The 22,240-nt window shown below is 37.9% G+C and overlaps 1 protein-coding gene across 1 annotated transcript in view; it reads right to left on the reverse strand.

Moving 5' to 3' along the window:
* FREM2 (FRAS1 related extracellular matrix 2) overlaps positions 1-22,240 on the reverse strand; it is a 141,835-nt gene that overhangs the window by 49,217 nt on the left and 70,378 nt on the right. The window contains exons 3-6 of the mRNA XM_064440962.1: positions 15,557-15,703; positions 13,070-13,300; positions 10,110-10,235; positions 8,942-9,193 (exon numbers count right to left, since the gene is read on the reverse strand). Coding sequence (XP_064297032.1) covers positions 8,942-9,193; positions 10,110-10,235; positions 13,070-13,300; positions 15,557-15,703 — 756 coding nt within the window. The remainder of the gene's footprint in view (positions 1-8,941; positions 9,194-10,109; positions 10,236-13,069; positions 13,301-15,556; positions 15,704-22,240) is intronic.

The raw sequence follows: 22,240 nt of genomic DNA on the forward strand, positions 1-22,240 counted from the left end.
ATTTTTGTGACCCTCCTCTAGACCTACGCTATCAGATCCATGTCTTTCTTGTGCTGAGGAACCCAGAGCTGATCACAGCACACCAGGTGGGGTCTCACAAGAGCTGAGGAGAGGGGGAGAAACACCCCTCTCAACCTTCTGGCCACACTTCTTTTTATGGAGCCCAGGATACGGTTGGCTTTCTGGGCTGTAAGCGCACATTGTCAGCTCATGTCCAAATTTTCATCCACCAGTTCCCCCAAGTCCTTCTGCATTGGGGGGGCATACCATTTGTCCCCCACTCTGTACTGATATTGAGGATTGCCCCAACTCAGGTGCAGGACCTTGCAGTTGGCCTTGTTGGACTTCATGAGGTTCACATGGGCCCACACCTCGGGTCCCTCTGGATGGCATCCCTTCACTCAAGACTATCAACTGTACTACTCAGCTTGGTGTCATCTGCAAACTTGCTGAGGGTGCACTAAATCCCACACTCTTTGTCCACTGATGCAGTCGATCCATCATAGAAGGCCACTAGATTAGTGAGGTGCAATTTTCCCTTGGTGAAGACATGTTGGCTGTCTCTAATCACCTCCCTGTCTTCCTTACGTTTCTACATATCTTCCAGGATCTGTTTGATGATCTTACCAGGCACAGAAGTGAGGTTGTTAAATTAATTTTAATAAAATTAATTAAAAATCAGAATCTTATCAAAGTAGCAAATGTGTTTGGTTTCACTGAAGAATAAATGAAGAGGAAAGGAGGCACTATTATTATAACTATCATTACTAGAAATGGTGCATGGAAGAGGAATAGCACAACCAAGAAATAAATGTAAAATAACTTTGTTTTCCTGGTGGAGGTTGGTGTTTGCATATAATTTCTGGCACAGCTTGTACCACATTTTTTAAAAGAAAATTATGATCCTATCCATTCCTGTGGATAATTATTAAATCTGTTCTTCTGCCTATGTGTATAGGCAGACTTTTCTGGATTGGAGACATCTTGACCATATCACAAGAGAGGCTAAGGAACTCTGCCCCAATTCTGACTTTAGCTTTTGGCACCTTTACTATTCAGTCACAATGGTATTTATGTCGAGTTAGCTTAACTGGCAGAAACAACTTCTTATAGGCCCCCATACAATGTAAGCACATTAACTCCACTGAGGTCTGAGAAGAAAAATATGCAAGAGATCTTCTGTGGTCCTTTTACCAGAGCTGATGTTGAGGGTGGGACTAAGCAGAGAAGACAGAACAGAAAGAAAACAGAACAGAAGTGAAAACAGAACAAAAGCCAGACTTATCAGACTACAAAAGCAGAGCTCTAATGACAGAAAACATCCTCTGCTGTATGTTAAAAGCTCTTGAATTTTGTCTTTTTGACTTCTGACCCCATTCATGTGGGAGGGAAGAGAAAAGAGTTGCCTGACAGACAGTTATGTGAGATAATAACTGAGTTAATCCTTTGATGATTTACACATTTAAAAGGAGAATCAATGTCATTAAAGCCCAATGGGGTACACTGGTTACTCTGATGTTCAGTATCCTTTGGGTCTTCGAAGACTGATGAGCAAAATGGCAAAGTCTCAGTATAAGGAGCTTCAGAGGAAGCAAGATGATCTCAAGAAACCTTAGGAAAACTAAGCACACCAACATGTCCTACACAACTTGATTATCCAAATCTTAAACACTCAAAACACTTGCTAGGTCCCTGAGTTCACTCCCTAAAATTACAAGCAACCAAGAACAAATAATTAATTTAGAATGGTTTCCTTGGCATTCATTACATTTTCAAACACTCTGTAATAAATGTAAGATCTGTAGTACAAAGACCAAACCCATAAAAAATATAACATGCTACAGGAAGACAGTAGAGAGAAAGATTTTCAATATACTCTTGAGTGGACTGTCATAAAACAATGATCTGTTAAGCTCTGGAAAACAACATCAGTACATGTAAGAACATAATCTCATTTAACTCATTCTAGATTTAATGGAGAATATCAATGTTCTACAGTTCATGCAATCTTGTACCTTCTGCTTATCAACTATTTTATGTGCTTCAAGTACAAAACTCAAAAGCTGTTTTCTATATTTCAACACTCTCCCAGAAATACTACTATAATTCATGTAGAACTCTGGTAATTGATAGAGCTAACCATTTAAGAACCTGCAGTAGTGAAGGCTTAGGGATATGCTGCTCGACTAGCCGAGTTCTCTGTTGTAAAGGAGCCATCTGAAACAGATGTGACAAAGTACTGTCTGTCCTCCTTAACTATGAAAGCAGCCTAGGTCATAAGGTTAGCCTGTATACCATACTTATTAAGCAGCTAAGTGATGATGAGATTAATCCAACATCTGTAGTTCATACATACATACGTAATGTGTGTGTACCTGTACACACACACATATAATAAACTGCAAGTAACAGATAATGCTGGAAAAGCAAAATCATAAATGCACCCAGTTGCCTTTATAGAATGTCCAAGATATGACATCAGTTTATTTCTGTGATATACAGCAAAAGGGGACTTTCCAATATCTTTAAAGCTATCATCATAAATTGAACATTTTTCACTCTTTTGAATTGGTGATAACAAGAAACTTTAAGTAAAGAAAACTGGGAGTATAACATGTGTCATAAATTGACTATCTTCCACTTTTCACCTTGATTAGTTGCCAATCTGACCACCTGCCACAGACTGGGGAAAGGGGAGGGGTCATATAGGGATTTCACCTAATAAGAGGACAGAAGAAGTTAAAAGCTGCACAGAAGTGCCAGAGGTATAAGACCCACAGGGACTGTAAAAATAGAAAAGGGAGAAAGTAGTCAAAGATGGATGTAGAGAGGAAAAAAAGAACTAGTTTGTTGTTTTAGTAATCTCCAGAGAATGGTGAAGGATACTTGGCCAAATCATGGTTCCAGTCTGTAATATAACATTGGGCATGCTCTGCCTATAGCATTCAGGTTGTAACTAAAATTGTACAAATAGACTAGCAGATGTTAGCTACCGAGACCAACGAACCACCCATAATGTTATGGCACACCTACTGTTGAAAAGAAGAAGACACATTTGATTACCTGCCTCAGAGGCCAGTGGAAATAAGGAGATTCCAGATAGCCTTGTGAGATAGGGATGTCCCTCTAACAAGCTATGTTACTAATAGAATATTTAATTATCATCAGCTGGAAATTTGGCTCAGTACAGACACTGAAAGTTAGTTGGTACTGTATGCCTTCTGGGAGACTTAATGCAAAGCATATATTTACAATATAGCACTGCAGCGCTGACTTTCTGCCGCTTTTCAGGCTATTGATAGTGAACATCAATATGGACTTTACTACTCCAAGCAAGTTGGACAAGTGCTAGTGGCTACTGATATCCAGAACACGGTCTAGGATTTCCAAAGCTCAATTAACTGTAGGGGGAGTGACAGCAAGTATTTTAAAGAAATCTCCAGAAGACTAAAGAATGAATTTGTTCTGTATGACCTCTAACACTGGCTTTCTGCATTATCATGTCATTATCCAGTTTACTCAGTTGTAAAATATTCCCAGACAGTGTTATCCTCTATCATATGGATGATACAACTGATTGATTCTGTTGAGTAGGTAGAAAGAAAATGGTAAGCAAAGCTCCAACATAAACCTGAGTCCTTTGCTTTCCCAGCCTTGATGCAGAAATGTCAGAAATCTGAACGGCTGCTTGCCCATCTAATGTGAATGAAGTGGAACAAATGTATTTAATGTACTTCCTGCTGTGAACAGCATGAGTCTTCAACAATTCCGCTAAGGCAAGATGACTGTTTGTCAGCCTGGCTGTAAGGCTGTGTGCTCTCATGGCAACACTAAATACAGTAGCATGGAATTAAAATCACATGGGAAGACAGCCACTGACAAACAACTTGAAGCAAATAAAATAATTGTAAACATTCTTCTCTTAGCTGCAAAATTCCAGCTCTGCATTCATCACACCTCTTCTCTTCTGGTTTCCAAATGTGATTACAAACTAAAAGTTTAAAATTTGCCCACAAAACAGAACAGAGTAAGTAAACACGAGTCCAAATCAGCAGCCCAGCCACAATCAATACATTTGACTGTGAGAGAGCAGAGCTTTGACTGCAAGCCTTGCTGCAAGGACTAAAGCATTTTGTATCAGACTTGTTGCACACAACATAGTAATGCTGTTAGTGTTGGAACCGAATTTCAGGCGCCTCAGTACCAGATGAATACTAACAAACAAATTTCATCTCATTTGTAGCTACAAAGAGGACGGAGATTCCCTTTTTACATGGAGTCACATGAGAGGACAAGGGGGAATGGACACAAGTTGCTCTTGGGGAGATTCTGATTGGACATGAGAGGGAAATTTTTCACAGTGAGAACAGTCAATCGTTGGAATGATCTCCCTGGGGAGGTGGTTGACTTGGCCACATCGGACACTTTTAAGATTCGGCTGGACAGGGTGCTGGGCCATCTTGTCTAGACTGTGCTCTTACCTAGAAAGGTTGGACTAGATGCTCCCTGAGGTCCCTTCCAACCTGGGATTCTGTGATTTTTTTGTCTATATATGTGAAATTATTTCAGAGTCACAGCTTCAGTTAGAAAAACAGAGTGCTTCCAGGCTGATATTGCTTAGTTGCTAAGTGCCTGCAGATTAAGACATTTCCATGAAAGACTGGGATCTGAGTGCTTTCAGGGTCTGAGACTCTACTCCAGGGCTACTCAATCCAAGGGGAATGAAAAAGGCACAGCAACCTTATCTTCCTTTTCCTAGATGCATAATACTGATCTCTTATATGAAGTGCCTCCTCTGAATGAGCTTTATGCTGAACTCTGTGCAGGATAGGTATGCCCTGAGCCAATAAACTGACCTCAAATTCTTCAGAGATTTCAGTTCATCCCCCAAATCTTTGAAATGCATGAAGACAAGCTGTTCAGCCCATGAATTCTGGCTAGATTTAGTAAAACGAGTTCACATTTGTATGGAAAATGGTTGAGTTTTTTTGTTTGCTTGTGGATTTTATCTTAAGCATCTAAATTTCTTTAGATTTCAACTAGATTATTATAGATTTTTCTTAGAAATCATAATTATTTTATGAAGCAGGAATAGCTATGTATCTCTCTGTTGTTTAATGGCATTTCATAGTAGGAGCTGTTTTAACACAAAATTAGAACAAAACCTTCATGCCCAGTAGTGCTTATGACTTTGGGTTGAACTGCAAATTAAATTTCTAAGGGTAGGGTTTATATCTACTGTCAGAAATCAATGTATTCAGATGCACCAGGAACCCGTGGTGATTGATCTCAACAGTTTAGATACTTCTCCTATGATGGGATGGTTCCTGGGGTTACAGCTCTCTTTTTGTTAACTATAGAAGGATCCTGGTATAGCTTGCTTGAATGAGATGTCTAAATGTATAGATGGCTAGTATCAAGTGAGATTACTGCCACCCCAAAAGTGGATGATTTGCATTTCTTCCAGTGGTTCACAGTTAGTAACTATCCCCTCTGACCCAAACAGATCCATGGTTGGTTTTTTTTTTATTTTTAGTGCTTAAACTGTAGTGACACGTGTAACTTTGAATCCAAGATTTCCACGCGCAACTTATTCTGCTGTGCATTTCATTAACTTAATCCTTTTCTTCTTTTATATCTGTCTCCAACTTCAGGACCTATCAGGAAAAGTCCCTTTCAAATTAAGAAATGTCCCAACAGCAGCACCAATTTTAAAATCACCTTTCACAATATATAAAAATACCTATGCATGTTCTACATACTATGATTTTTTTTCCGATTGTGCTTTGGCAGCACAGCATAACTGTATAATCCCCAATTAAAGTATTCAGTTGCCAGGAATTTCTTTAATATACTCTGGTTCACTAGAAAGTTTAGCACACCTCTTTTACTTTTTGTTTATTGTCATGATTGTATAGCAACTCAGCTATTTTAGTTAGACCCTAAGGGCCTTCTCTAGAAATAAAAGAAGGAGAAAAGACTTTGATGATAGGTACTGAAGGTGAATGTTTCCTAATTAACTTACATTGAATACCAGAGGAGATAAGCTAATGTTGCAAGTGCTGACTTGACTTCCATAGGAAAGATCTTGTGTAGTATTATTAAACTCTGACCTTTGTTGTTTGTCTCTTTTGACCTGAAGAAGTTAATGCATAATGGTAATCCAGTCCCAGTACTTGGAGAAATCACATCTTAATGACATGCTGCGACATTTGTCCAAAGAAACTTTGTTAAGTAGAAGATGAGTTCAAACAAACAATGAGAAAAATATATCAGTAGATGTAAAGAGACTAAAGTGGACTACAGAAATAGTATTATAACATTACTGTAGCTCATAGGCTATTATATCTATGCTAAAGCTTTTATCCACCTCTACCTTGGGCATTTTATGAATTATATTGTTAAAAGCTAAAGAAAACACTTTTTATTTCACATAGCATAATGTTTTAACTTATTAAAATTAATTCTTTGCACTGCAAACAATAATAACAAATGCTGCTCAAAATCCCTTCCTTATTTATGCAGAATTTCAATCGTGACCGCCTGTGTGTTTGCTCACAAGTTACATAAATATGTGTGTATATAGACAGCCTTAAATAAGCATATACATATATATGTGTTTATGAATACGTAAATAAATATGTAAGGTTTAACTTATAATTTATCTACTCTGTAGTCTGTACTCTGCTTTTTATAGAAGAGGCAGCACAAAAGATCTCAGATGAAACAAAATACATAGACTTTTCTGTTACCGTGCATTATGCTTTTATGCAAACTAAAAGCATGTGTGGTAGAAAACTTTAGGGGTAAGTGAATTATCAGTAAGTTTTTGAACACTCTGGAATTTTTTGTGGGAGTACTTTCACTGATACAGAAAGCAAAAAGGAGTTCTGTCACACTATTTCAAATATGACATATGCAACATTTTGGGTGCAAAAAGACAAAACATACCCTTCAAAGCCCCCTTATCTTTCAATATCCAAAATTTTGTTTAATCTTATCAGCAAATGTAGGTGTTTCAATTGTTACAAAATGAAAATGTTCTACTCTAATATCCCAAACGCTTCCCCAGCTTTTTTAAATAATTCCCATAAGATAAGATTATTATTAAAACTGAATGGTGGTATACAAACAAAATTACTTCTCATATTTTCTAGTGGCAGTGTTAAAATAAAGGAGGTTTCTTGTTAACTTCCGTAATATCTTGTGGGAGTTTCATAAACTTAAGTTCTACACTATGTTGTGATTGCTTAACTTTCATCATTTCTTATTCAGTCACTCTAGGTTACTGTTAAAATGACTGTATAAGCCTATAAATGATAATATCATATTTTAAATGCCAAAAACAGCGTATAAAATTGTTCCCTCACAGGCACTGAGGTTCCCACTGAAGTTAGGTGCTCTAATTTCAACTCATCTCTGTTTTAAATAATCTCTTGGAGAAATGTTCTTGCCATCCCAAACTTTCTGTATACATTTTAAGCAGTTAGAACACCTTCAAAAGCTAGGTAATCAGCTCCTTCACTGTTATATTTTTTATAGCTATTCTCCCAATATTCTATGTTCTGCTATCTACAAAGTTCATTAATTCATCAAAATTATTCAAAAAATCAAATTTCTGTAAAAAACCTACAGAAATAAACCTGTATTTGCTCTCACAGCAAAGTCAGATAAACATATTTCTATTTCAGCTTGTATTTGATATATGATCTGTTACTTTACAAGAGTTATTTCAAACTCTTGTATTCATTAGTGCTATATGATCACCCAAATGCTCCACAAAGAAAACAAAGTCACCTCTGTCACAGGATTACACGTGAGAAATTTCAGGCAGACTGAGTATTTACGATGCAATTAGATGGGTGTCAACTTCCTGCCTTTAAGAGCTGCCTTTTATATCCTTAACTAGGGAGAAATCACTGTGCTGATAATAACCGTCTATCTTGGCATCAGACTTTCAAAGAGTACTGTACTGTATAATTCCTCACACTACCTCTTTAGGAAATATGACAGTGTCACAATAGATGGTTTATGGCCTCGTAGAGAGGACTAAAATAGCTTATCAGTATTCCTTTCACAGAATTTACAGCTGAGACGTCAGCCTCCAAACTCCCATGCATAGATGAGGGCAACTGTGCCAGGAAACCTTTTTGCTACCACTCCTAGAGAGCTGCCACACCAATGCTAGGGACACTGAAGGAGAGGCTTGAGGCCACAATAATATTTACATGTATTTTTGAAAGCACCTGGTTTATACAGTGTGCCGATTCTACTCTTCCTTAGTCACAGACCTCTCTAATCACCACCAGAAATATCCCTTACACTGAAATATATCATAGCTATTGACCACTTGAACAAAGGACATCATTCTCTCAGACTTCCTCACTCAGGCAATTTCTAAAGCAACATTACTGTCTTTTGATTATTTACTTATATTAAAAAGACAAAGGAAGCACACGTGGACACTTCCAGGCAGAAATTTAAATGCAGCATCAAATCAGAAGGAATATAGCTTGCCTCTTAGCAGCTGCTAGATGGTTTCTGGTCCATCAGGGCTTCTAACATGGCCCTTTGGAGCATACTGCAATGGGCCTGAAGGCTTTGTGGACACAGCCTCAGAATCACACATAAAAGTGTGCCTGTGCAGGGTGATATTTTGGATTACACCTGTTACTGTGATAGAACTGAAAGAAAGGTGCATCTCCTTACTCCTATCACTGCTTATGTGATTTTCTCAAACCATCAAATATCAATATTAAATACATTAAAAAACCCACATAGCTTTCTAATAGTATTTTCATATCTCAAGATGGAAGTGGCATGTCTTTTAACCACCAAAAAGAAGTGCAAAAATCCAATTTCTACATGCTGATCTGAGTGTGATGCTATTTGCCGTTTCTGTCCTGAACCGGGAATATAATTTTGTTACATGATGTCTTACCATCATCCTTGTCAGGTACAATGGTAATTCGAGTGCTTGGGAATTCTGCACCAATTCTTCCACCCATTGGCATGCTCAGCAAAACATCAAAACTCTCAGCCTCTTCATACAAGGAATCATCTATGATGACGATCCGGCACATTTTTTCTCGTTCGTCTTTGTCAAAACGTAGAACGCTGTTGTGATCCTCAGGCCTGGATATGTAGTCAGAGTAAGAAAGTACAGAGGTTGGGGCAGTGCCAGATGCTGTTCCTGCGTCATGAAAGGAAAACAGTCAGTATACATACCGTGGTTATAATGATCCCCTCACAGAGGCTGACTTTTATTTTCACTATCTTTTAATTTCTATTTACTTTTAGGTGATTCGATGGTCTGAAACTTCTGACCAGGCTGCATTTCTGAGGTCCCTGGTCAAACTACTTCCTTATACGATGCAATGCAAGCACATGGCTCCTCAAATTCATTTGCATTTTTCAGGTCAGAAGGAATATTGTAGTCTATCACAAGAGACACAGACTGACAAAGGAGACCCTGTGAGGATTACTGTTTAACTCCCATAGTGTATTTTACCCATTGAAGATACCAGTGGACCAGAAATTAACTATAACAGAATTTGATGAAAACAAATTATTTTGATACCAGATCACCTCACCAAGAAAGTTGCTTCATCTCTCCAGATGAAAAGTAATAATAAAAGCACAGGTGTAGAGACCCCATGCTCTGCGTGGATATCATTAATAGGAGATTGAAAGATAGAGGAAGGAGAAGCATGGCAATTAATCAGTATTGTTTTATACCAAGGTTTTCAAGATACAAACAAGTAAAGGATATCCTGGGCAATCGCTGCAGTTCTTTCAGTTCTGATCACTTTCAGATATATGGGGTGGCACATAAAAATCTTGCAAAAAGATAACGAACACAGACCCTTTTCACCTCCTAACAAATGGCAAAAATTTGGAACACGGTAATTTTTCAGCTACTTTCAATAATACTCAAAGACAGATTGCAAAGATGAATACATTGCCAGTTGAGACTGAAGATACTTAGATGAAACAGTAATTAACAGAGCTATAAACAATGTTATTATGCAATAGATGGAACAATTCTTTTTGCTTTCCTGTCTTTTCCATTTTTGCCTTTTTTTTTTTCATCTGTAGTAGATTGTTACCTTGTTGTGTGTAGCAGATAACCATCAGTTCCTGGCTCACATCTCCACTTCTTCTGACTGGAATAAATAATTCACCAACATCTTCTTCAATAGTATAGGTGGACTGAGGAATAAAGACAGTTGATTCTGCAAAGAACAGACACATTTCTTTATGTAGATCTATGGCCTCATAAAGTCACCTGTAAAATAGCTTGAAGCATTTTAGCATACTCTAAAGTGCAACAAATAACTCATATTTGTCAGCAATGGCGCTAAATTTTAAGAAAAACTTGGAAGGTGAGAGGAGTAGAGTTATTCTTTCAGAAATGGAAAAGAAAATGAGATCCTTAGGTTTGAATTCACAAGTCCTTACTAACTAGTCTCTAATGTGACTTTATCTAAGGTTAATGGTGCAAGACAGTGTTTGGTGAATTTGTCCCCAAGGTCTATAGTTTTATTATTTCCATGGTATTTCATTATTAACTGTTAATCACAGAAGTATCAATAGCATAGCTCACACAGAGGCAGTGGTTGTGCAAGGCTGTTCTTTAACTTACTACATCAAGATAACAGAAATCACGTGGCATTGAGGATGCAAGATCGAGCTCCTGCTGTCTTACTCTGACTTGGACATTCGATTTGAGTTGGCGACATGTCTACACTCCTGTTTTACTCAGAGGACACCTAACCAATACAGGCAATGAAGTCTGGAGAGCAATCTCACCCTAAAATGTATTGTCCCAAAGAATGTCAAAACTGCTTTTCAGGGGAAAAAACCACTAAAATGCATTTTAAACTCTTCATTATTTTATATTCATTATAAACAGATTGCTGTGTTTTATGCTGTTACTGGGATTCAGGATCAATTTTGTTCTTGTTCTCTCAAAAACTGAAGAACAAAAGGTGATTATGCATATAATTATAAAGCACCTTTACAGTTTCATTAATATGACTGCAACCCAAACAGAATATGATTCTGTATAATATCAAATCAAGTGGTATCAGCTGACTGCACAAAACCAGTCTTTTCATTATTTCAGAATACTTTGGCAAACAATGTTCTGAAAATTGTCATGTGACTTCTTTGAAAACATGTTCCAGGTTTTATTTCTCCAACTGGAAAATACTACTAGCATGACTTAAGGTCAAAAGCCTGCCTTAAAAATGCTGCAATTCAGGTTTGATAAGATCTTGACACTTTCACTATTCCAGCAAGCCAAAAATTCAATGTGAAAAACACCAAATCACTACTTTTTTGTTTTACTTTAAAATTAAACTAAATGAAACACTAAAAACTCCCAACTTATTCCTTTTATTTCTCCCTTTAGAATTAAGACAACAAAATGAAAATTTCTATACTTTAGAAGGAAAAATAAAAGCAGGAATCTGATTTGTTCTGTTTCCTGTCTCTCTCGTAATTATCCAACTAGGAGTAAAATGACACTATAAAAATTTAACAGAACTTATGAACAACATAAAAGCTCAGAGGAGAATGATCTACACCATCTCAGCTAGTACAAGAAAACACGTCTTTATGCAAACTCTTTTTGGAATAAAACATTAACTAATGTCCCATACACCAACGCATTTTGTTGCTAAGACTACACCATTCCGAGGAATGATTTTTAAAACAATTTTCATTGGAAGCAGAATAGAACTTTTGGTCATTCCTATTCAGTCAGCATCTGAATTTGTTAAACCCTGCGCTTTAAAAGGTTATTAGGAAACCCAGTCCTTTCCCTCAAAGTTCTCTCTATATTTTTCCTGTAGATATTCCTTGATTTGCAGTTGTGCATTTGATTTTGCAATTGGTGATGCAACTTCACTTTAGGTATAATTACTACAAATGCTCTGGGACTGTAAAAATTTTATCTTAATGTAAGAAATAGAAAAATATTACTCTCAATTGATATTAGTAAGTTGATTACAATTTATTGTAAATATAAAAAATAGAAAAAACTATTGTTGATATCAAGAAGACTCAGACAATTATCCTGAGTTGTGCTATCTCACTTATTATAGAAAAGACAGAGGGATTTAATACATTTTCAAGTAATTTCTTTGTCTCATACGTACTGCTTTTCAAGTTAAGCACTATTTTTCTCAATGACTAAATATGGATGTCAGATAACCTCTGGTTTAACTTGCATTTGTAACTAGCAACTGAGAAACCTCTGACAATTTTCCTGCCCTGTCCTCTTCAAATGTTAATTCGGGAATTCAATTAATTCAAATGTTAATTAGGGAAGACTATATAAATGAAGCTGTTACAGTCATCCAATACTTGAAAGATTCCTTAAGGACAGTTTTGTGTGTGTGGTCCATGGATTCAAGTGTCTGGATGCAGATGAAAAGCAAAGCAACCAGAGCACATTTTACCTTTTGCTTTTTTTCTAATCAGCTTCTTTCTTCATTTACATTTAACCATAATTTTCTTTGTTCTTGACACAGCTTGTGCTGTACTTGGTCTAGTGAATCTTACCCTTACTAAGCTTCTCTCAGCTTGATATTAAGGCCGAACTGATGCAACTACTCTGCTCCAAAACCCAAACTTGTTGAGACCAACCAGCATGGACTTTCCTGTACTATCCTCTCCTACATGATTTACCATGGCAGAATAAACCAAGTCAGCCTCCAGCCACCTGTGCAGATGCACCTTGTTTGCAAACATATTGAACCAAAACCTTATTATACCTAAAATGAAAACAAAACTGAACAAAACATCACCACCACCACCACCCCGAAATAATATATCATAGGAAAAATTCAGGTATTTCATCAAAGCATGCTACCTTCATTAGATATTCATGAATCACTTGAAGTGATCAAAGACAAACAGCTACCCAATGCCCAGGTCTGTCTTCAGAAACATTCTGAGGAAAGGTAAGCTTTAGTATCCACTGTTACTCATAGCATTTGCCCTCCAGTTGACCTTTTGGTATATGCACATATAGGCAATACAGTTCTGGAAAGGTTCTTACCGTCTCCTGGGTCAATAATTTCCACTGTGGATACATCAGGAAATTCCAGAACTGCCATGACAGGCTCAGAAAGAACAATTTGAAAGGACTCAGACTGTTCATGTTCACCATCACTCAAAATCCGTACTCGCCATGTAGCTAAGGTTTGGCCAGGATTAAACTGCACCTGCTTCTGGGCTTTTCCTCTGAAGTCTTTATCCTTCTTGGCAGTACCATCTTTGGTGCCAATACCTGCCAAAATCAGAAATTCAGGTCATTAAATACATTGCTTGTAACTTTTCTTTTATTATGTCATCTTAAAAAAAAAGTTTTAGAATAATATACTTTTTATAACTTGAGAGTGTTCAAGCCAGCTGTTACTCTCGATCAATTTTATATTGGTATCACATAGAGAGGTGGAAGCAAAAAATTAACATTATGAAAGGCAGTTTGGACAGAATTAGCCAAAGCAAAACTAACTACTAGATAAACTCTACATTCTTGGAAGTTACAGTCCAGTTTCCATTTCTCCATAATTCAACTATGGATGCCCAAAAGGGCCAACAGATTTTTTTCCCCCATTAACATTCTGGGTTCTCTTCTGTTCCAGAACTTCTGGAAAATATGCTGCCCGAAGCCCTCAGAAATATTTATTTCTCTTAGAAAAAGCAAAAACACACCTGGAAAGTTCAACCTTCAAGGGGAAAGCTAAGAAAAACACAAAGACACAAAGGGGTAAAACATACAGAATAAGGATGAAAGGTGTAAAATCTGAACCACTGTGGTCATTCCCACTACAATAAGCATTAAAAAAAAAAATATTATCCTCTTATTTCAGTGTTTGCCTAATGACAGTCATTAAACTCAAGTCAAGTTGAAACTGCAAAGCCAACGGATAAAATTCAATACAGCTCATTCCACTGAGACAGCACAGACCTTACAGCCTCAGATCCAGGGTGCTCTAAAATGGCTTTTCATTGGTGTTTCCCTCCCAGTTTTAGGATATCTGACAGGCCCTCATGGAAATTAGACAGTCCTTCAGAACTAACTCCAACTCACGCATTTGGCCTCTGTTTGAACCCCACAGAACCACTCAAATCTTAAAGGTCTTTCTAAGGTTTTAAGAAGAAACTTAAAACTCCCTTCTCTGCCTGTTTCTTCCAACTGTATTATTTAATGTACTAAAACATATCACCTTTCCCTACAACCCTTAACTTTCTTGCTTCCTGCCTGTGCCTCTTTCTAAATCATAGCCAATATTTTACATACTTTCCATAACCTGTCAGTCCCTTTGGCACTGCACATGGACCAGAAAGGCCAGTAAGCATCTTAACCAATATCTTTTATGTTCACTCCAACTCTGTAATTCCATTTTGCCAGATTAAGGTAGTCAGAGGCAAATTATGCTTTTGCTGGATTTTGAGTCAGCTCACTTCAGAAACTGAACTTGAATCCATAGGTAGAAAATTTTATAAAGACTCTATTCAGTATCTGTTCATCAGTACCAGTAATTAATTTAAACCATACATCTTTAACTTCATATTTCATTCTTTTACTTTCTTTAAAATAAATATGTTATCAAAGCTAGTTCACTGTTCAAAACAGAGCTTTTCAGTTAGATCCAGATAGTGCCAATATCCCTTAAATCTCATACCAGAATTAGTGTCCTGCTACATCTCAATACCCCAAATTCAGATTCTTATTCAGAAAAAGACTTAAAACAGAAACCTGATTTCTAAGTATGAACTTGTGCTCCATGCCAAGTAAATCCTTACATATCTCTGCAAAACCAGCTTTAAATTGAGTGCCTTTTCTAAGCAGTGTAAGCTAACCATAGGTTTAGACATGAAACTGTACAAGGATAATTCTCCCTGGTGCAAATGCATCACTAGGAAGAGACTGGGAACAGATCCAGAAGGCAGAGGCAGGTGTGAGGCTGCAGAACGTGATAACACAATCTTTTTTCACCTTTTCACTCCCCAGACACTGCAAACAGCTTTCAACGCCTCCTGTATCAGCCTCAGTTGACTGCCAACATTGAAGAAAACGAGCTTAATGCTCCTAGCTGCTAATCAGACCAGCTCACAATAGCCTTCCTGGAAAATGATGTATGTTTGTTGTTGTCTTTCCAATTGCTACAACTGTATTTTCTCATTACAGGAAAAATAAAATCTGGACAGGAACTGTATACTGTGAAACAAATACAACAGTGGTATCAATCAAATCAAAGAAAGAATGACTGGATCTTGGGTTGTTAGGTCAAAAATTAATTGCAGAAGACCAAAAAAAAAAAAAAAAAAAAAGAAGTGAAACTTTCATCATATAACTGAAGAAATCATATACTTAACATACCAAAAGATACTTGCTTTAATAAATAAACATACTCCTTTGAATCTAGCTTGCTTAGTATCAAACACCAGTAAAAGAATATAGGTCTAATGATACATTTTATAAACTAGCTGGCCAGTGATTTATAAAAGCAATTGATGAGGCTAAAATTCAACCTACTTATAAAAGAGGTTTCTCCCAGGTAACCTCTCCGTTTAAGAACAACATCAAGATATCTGGAGTCTTCATTTACTAAATAATACTCCTTTTCTAGGGAGATCCATGCCCAGTTTAGGCGAAAATGTTGATTCTTCAGCTTATTGCCTCCTGCAAAACAAAATGATAAAGACATATTTATTTATTTTTCTTTTTTATTAAATACTACTTTGTCTTTTGAGGTTAATGTAACCTGTATCCTGGGTAAGATATGTATCTTAGCTTGACGTAACAATCCAAAGATTTTAAAGATTTTAAACTAAGAAATAACAAGTAAAGAGCTCAACCATTTGGTACATATAGGAATGAATTTTATCTTAGATACATAAAAACTAGTGACATTAATTCCAGGGCATGCTAGTTTTCTTCTTTTTCAAGGGAAAAAGAACAAGAATTAATCACAATATATTTGGGATTACTTTTTTAGAAATCACAAAAATTGTGGATGATCCAAATTTTGTCAGAACCACATTGATATTTCCAAATAAAACACAATGTAGGACATCATGCAGAACTTCCTTATATGATCAGACTGCCAGAAGCATTGGAAGACCCTGATCATCCTTAGAAAATGGAGATGAAACCTACCATCTTTTAGACTGCATTTACCCATGCAGCCTGCTTCTAAAACTTAATATTTTGTTCACTAAATCTAACAATTTCTGCTCTTATTGGTTTAGAATTTATGCATCAGCACTGTGTGATCTTAGGGACAACTTTCACTTCTTACTGGGAAATGATTTCCATAAGATAAAGTATCCCTGATACGCTCCACAGTTTATAGCTATGCTGGTGCCTTCCTAAGCTTACATGCTTGTAATTGTTGGGTTAAGTATGACTGCCTGTGTTACCTCAGGAGATTTAGAGAACTACAAATGCTTGTTGGAATTCTCTTAAACCATTTTGCAATGATCTATCTTCATGATATGACAAATGCCCACAACTGAGTACCCTGCTGAGATGTGTTTTGAGACTCAATTTTCAATAGACCAAAATATGTCCTCACAGTTCTTTTTACACAGGCACAACCGTAGCAACATGTTCCTGGTGAAGTAAGCAGGCTCTGGGTATCCTTTCCAAGGTCTCTACTGTTGCAGTAGCACAACAGCTTCCCTGCAGTCTCACTGAACATGGATTATTTCTGTGCAAACACTGGGAATTGAAATCTCAGGACAGCAAGCAGTACACTCAGCTAGGGAAAATGAATGGTTAACATGGACCAAGTCAGCATCTCTGGCTGGCAGCTGTTGATGTTGTAGCATTGTCCTTAAATTGAAGACTGTATTTCCTCTTCCAATAATCGGAAGAACATTCATAGTCCTCCTCAAGCAAAAATTCCCATATATTTATCAGCAGAAATGGGCTCCCTTTTATGAGGCCACGGAAATTCAGGAATACAGGAAGCATCCCTCAAAGTTTTGGAGGGAAATTATATGGAAGCCATTTAACTCCAGCTGCAAAACACTATGCACCAGCCTAAAATCTGGGTATGTCTCAGGCTAGTCTCTCGCTCCCAGCAGAAATGAAGCTGTGTGTCTACAGTTAATAGCATTTGTATGACAGTAAAACAGCAGGAAGTGTTTATTGAAATGGCAGGCTTCAAGGAGGTTCTTTTTAGTCTAAAAAGGCAATCCAGAAGCAAGAAATGCAAACAGATGGCACTATAAGGTCCAGTTAAAAATGCAGCCTTTTTTTCAATTGCAAAGGTAATAGCTGAAAAGAGCTAGCACCCCTTTCACTGACTATAAACCAAGTATTTGTACAACAGACTGAATATCTCAAATTAGATTAACACAATTCTGATAAAATATAGCATAGCTTTACTTTGTCATATACAGTTTACCTCCATCTGTTCACTGATTTTCCACAGTAAAAAGGCATTTCTTGTCAGATTAAAGGGCATGACAAATCAAATTGTGTATATCATCCTATTGAATGTGTTTGCAATTACTCAGGAGAATCCTCCAATTTCCATAGCAAGAATAAAATAACCTGCTCCGCATACTGAAGGCAGATGCTCACTCAGCAGCTGAGTTCTGGGAACACTGGCTTGTGTGAAAGGCTGTAGTCTGATTTCCTTCCCACAAGGTGCTGCTACAGAACAAGGTTTGCTCAGGTAATGACTGAAATGTGCAAGGAATTCCCTTTAGAAATTAACACTTCTGTATACAATCCAGTGAATAAAGTAATTCCCCTGAATAGCAGAGAAACATATCTAAATATTTCAGTTCACTCATGGCTTAACTACTGGAGGAAGAGCCAAATGGATGTTGGTTTTCCCCTTCCAGTTTCTTCCACTCTATTCCTCAAAAAATTAGGCAGCCCTTACATATGCTTCCACTCTACTTCAAAGACAGGCCTATATATTTCTTTAGTGACCTGTCTACTAGAAAAAAACCAACCATACTTGTGTAATCTCACATAAAGGCAATGGCAGTGTGTAAACAAAGGCAGAGAAATGCTTACTAGAGTATCATGCTGCACTCCTTGCCCTGCTTCTTTCTGCTCTGTTGTTACTGACAAGGGAAGGCTACAAACACACATACCAAGAACTGTAATGGCCACAAGAAAACCAGTAACTATAGTGTTAGCTATACCAGGACTTATACTGTGTTTGCCATATGTTATGTCTTCCCATTAGTTTTTTGGGACAAATGCCACAGAATGTATCTTGTTCTTCAGTGAAAAAAGCCATTTGTGTGCCACCACTGAACACACTACTCAATTTAAACATAATTTGACGGACGTAGAAAGGTTTCTAGGATATAAAAGGAATGAAAATTTACTGCCTGTCAGAGGAGAGAGAACCTATTAGTATCACTACTGAGAAAAAATACTGCTGCAGGAGCTTTCTAGAAGTGAGAATTTCAGACACTGGAAACCTCCTCAACAGAAGGAAAAGCTTCTAGCAGAGTTTGAATCTTTTTAGACAGAAGACATTCCAGCCAGGGGTGGAAAGCAATAGGAAATCCAGCATCATTTGTTCTACTGTTCAAAGAACTAATGGTTTACATGTGTAGCAAATGCAGGCTCACTTACACACAGGTGTCCTAAATTTCACCTCTGGTGTCTTAAACAGTTTAACCTTAAAACTAATTGTTGTTATTATTATGATTACACACCTCTGACGCAATAGAGCAGGAACCATAGGGTACATATTTTCTAACTGTTGGTATTTATTTTTGGGCTAGAAATCTTAAATTGTCTTTATAGCCAAAACCAGGAAAGAGGCATTTTGTAAGGCTATGACTTATTTTAGGCATCTATTTTATGAGCCTGAAAATATGCAGAAATATTTGTATTTTTCCTCAGCAGCTATTAAAGGTGCCTGTGATGACCATTTAGGTTGTAAACATTTTTATTGTAGTCATCTAATGTTGGGTAAGATGAATTCCATCATGCCTGAACTAGATGAAACTAGGCCTTTTCTACAACAGAGTAGAGCCAAGCACCATGCAAACATAAGGTCTGTAAAGAATATTAAGAGTATAGCTTTCAGAAATTACAAAATATCAGAAATAAAATTGCACACGTCATCTTAATTTGGTTCCCTATTAAATTAATTAATTATGTATACTGGGTTTGCCTGGCAAAATTTTGGTAGTACAGGGGCTGCAGGGGTGGCTTCTGTGAGAGGAAGCTAGAGGCTTCCCCTATGTCCAATGGAGCCAATGCCAGCCAGCTCCAAGATGGACCCGCTGCTGGCCAAGGCCGAGTCCATCAGCGACAGTGGTAGTGCCTCTGTCATAACATATTTAAGAAGGGGGATAAAAAACCTGTGCAACAGCAGCTGGAATAGAGTGAGAATATGTGAGAGAAACAACTCTGCAGACACCGAGGTAATTTAAGAGGGATGGGGAGGAGGTGCTCCAGGCACTGGAGCAGAGATTCCCCTGCAGCCCATGGTGAAGACCACGGTGAGGCAGGTTGTCCCCCTGTAGCACATGGAGGGTAATGTTGGAATAGATACCCACCTGCAGCCTGTGGAGGACCCCGCATCAGAGCAGGTGGATGCCTGAAGGAGGCTGTAACCCTGTGAAGAGCCTGTGCTGAAGCAGGTTTGCTTGCAGGACTTGTGACACGCTTGTGACAAGGGACCTACTCTGGAGCAGTCTGTTACTGAAGGACTGCATGCCATGGAGAAGAACCCACACTGGAGCAGCTCATGAAGAACTGCAGCCTGTTGGAAGGACTCACATTGGAGAAGTTCTTGGAGGACTGTGTCCTGTGGGAGGGACCCTATGCTGGAGCAGAGGAAGAGTGTGAGGAGGAAGGAGCAGCAGAGACAACGTGTGATGAACTGACTGCAACCACCATTCCCCATCCCCCTGCAGTGCTGAGGGTGGGAGGTAGAGGAAATTGGGAGTGAAGTTGAGCCTGGGAAGAAGGGAGAGGTGGGCGAAAGGTGTTTCAAGGTTTGGTTTTACTTCTTATGATCCTACTCTGATTTGATTGGTAATAAATTAATAATAAATTGGTAATAAATTAATTTTCCCAAGTTGAGTCTGTTTTGGCCGTGATGGTAATTGGTGAGTGATCTCTCCCTTCCCTTGTCTCGGCCCATGAGTCCCCTGTCCAGCTGAGGAGGGGACTAATAGAGTGGCTTTGGTGGGCACTTGGTGTCTAGCCAGGGTCAACTCACCACAATCTGTCCTGTAATAATATTTCTATAGGCAAATGAATTTTGCATTGCTCACTAGCACTTCCCTTGGGCTTAGTCAAATGTTTAGCAGCTAGGCAAATAATTAAGGTACTATACCTCAATGACAGTTTGCTTTTGTTCCTCTACCAGACAAGTGCTTGTAATACAAATACATCAGAAGTTTGGAAAGGGAAGCCATTACTAGAGTGCTTTTAAAACTAAACAAAAGAAAGAAGAGCTGTGTTACAACAAGGTAAATCCACAGTAACTTTGCTTATATATCACTGAGATCTGGTTGGCAAGGCATTGCTACAGTGATGCATGAAAACCTGTTTCTTGAATTTTGCCAGAGTACGGCAGTGCTAAATCAGAAGATGCTAGATGGGACGTAGTGCAGTGAGACATTCACAAGAAATGAGATGGCAAGTATTGTGAGACACTCTCAAAAACTTTGTAAGGAGCTAAAGCTAAGGATCTAGATTAAGGTGGGTCACAGAATTACTTCATGACTAGAGACTTCATGATGAACTGAGGCTGCTGAGGAAAATACCCTGTGAAAAGGTTTGCCTGAATATGACAAGTCAAAGATGGATGTCACCTAGAATTGTTCTTTATAGGAGTCCTGTCAGCCAATTGGTCACCTGCCAGAAAACAGTGATATATTATTTTTGCATGGGTCATCAAACCAGAAATTCCTAGAAAGATCAAGTCATCCAGGAACTCCAGCTTCAGTTACTCAACATGAATAAAAGAGGAGGGGAAGAGGACTTGGTCAGTAAACTGGTTAAAGGGAAAAATATTTAGAAGAATATTCCCTTTTACGCATTTATCTTTCTAACCATGCTGCTCAGATATCTTTAAAAAGATATTAAACCTCCATGAGAAATACAGATTAGATTGACAAAACTTTCTATCATGATGCAAAGAGCTCCGAGAAGAATCAATTCCAGTTCTCTTCACAGATCACTGGGCTACGTGAAGACAGTATAAAATAAAACTCTGTCATTAAATCATGTCTCTTGAGCACTGGCAACCTGGAGGACATTCCATAAAGAGTGTCTGATTGTAGCTTTGCTGTTGTTAGGAGCTACCCCAGAGCCCTAATTCTTAAACAAAAGCATACAACTATATCACAATGTTTACTTATTGACACAATAGAAACTGATGTATCTTGATATAGATATTGGCTTCCCTACATGGTATTCATGGCATAATCAGTGAGAGATGAATCAGCTAAAGAGAGCCTAACCTGTATAACCATAGCCACACAGACTCATTGTGTCCACAAGATATAACTCTGTACAAACACAGCTGTCTGGTAGTTGTAGAGCTTTGTGGTGCAACACATCTGCTCTCTTTTGAGATGAGGTTGTTTAATGGGGGAAAAAAATCTTTTATAAATTCCTCCAGGGCAAAGAACATACATCAATCACAAGAAAGATAGAGGGAAAATAAAAGGTAAACAAAGCACTAAGAAGAGTTCCTTTAAAAATTTTACTCTTGGTCTTTTCTCCTCTCTTTTCTTATCTGTCTTCCTAAACAGACCGCAGAAGAAGGTTAATAATGAGAACCAGAGCAATTGCAAAATAACAACAATGACACCTATAGTTCAGGAATCATTGTATGGCATAATTAGAACCATAGCAAGACATATTAACAAATCATGTTTCCTCCCTCTTCCTTCAGTTCTTTCCAGGTCCTGCTACTGCCTGCTGATTTGATTACATGTCTGCAAGAGCTGCAGTCTTTTTCTTTGGTTCAAAATATTTGACCTTACTGGGTGCCTCATTCAGTGGGGGTTACAGAATCAGTACTACTCTATCCTCCTTCCCATGGATTGCCTCATTGCAGCAGGTACATGAAACATCTGAAAAAGGAAACCCACTCCTGGACTTGTGTTCAACCTGCAGAGAAAACAAAGACATGTAGAGAGGAAAGGAAAGGAAATCGTCCATCTTTAGACATCTGTTCCATTTTTTCATCCTCTGATTAGCCTCCTTCTGTGA

Source organism: Phalacrocorax carbo, chromosome 1, assembly GCF_963921805.1.
Source record: "Phalacrocorax carbo chromosome 1, bPhaCar2.1, whole genome shotgun sequence".
Lineage (NCBI taxonomy): Eukaryota > Metazoa > Chordata > Aves > Suliformes > Phalacrocoracidae > Phalacrocorax > Phalacrocorax carbo.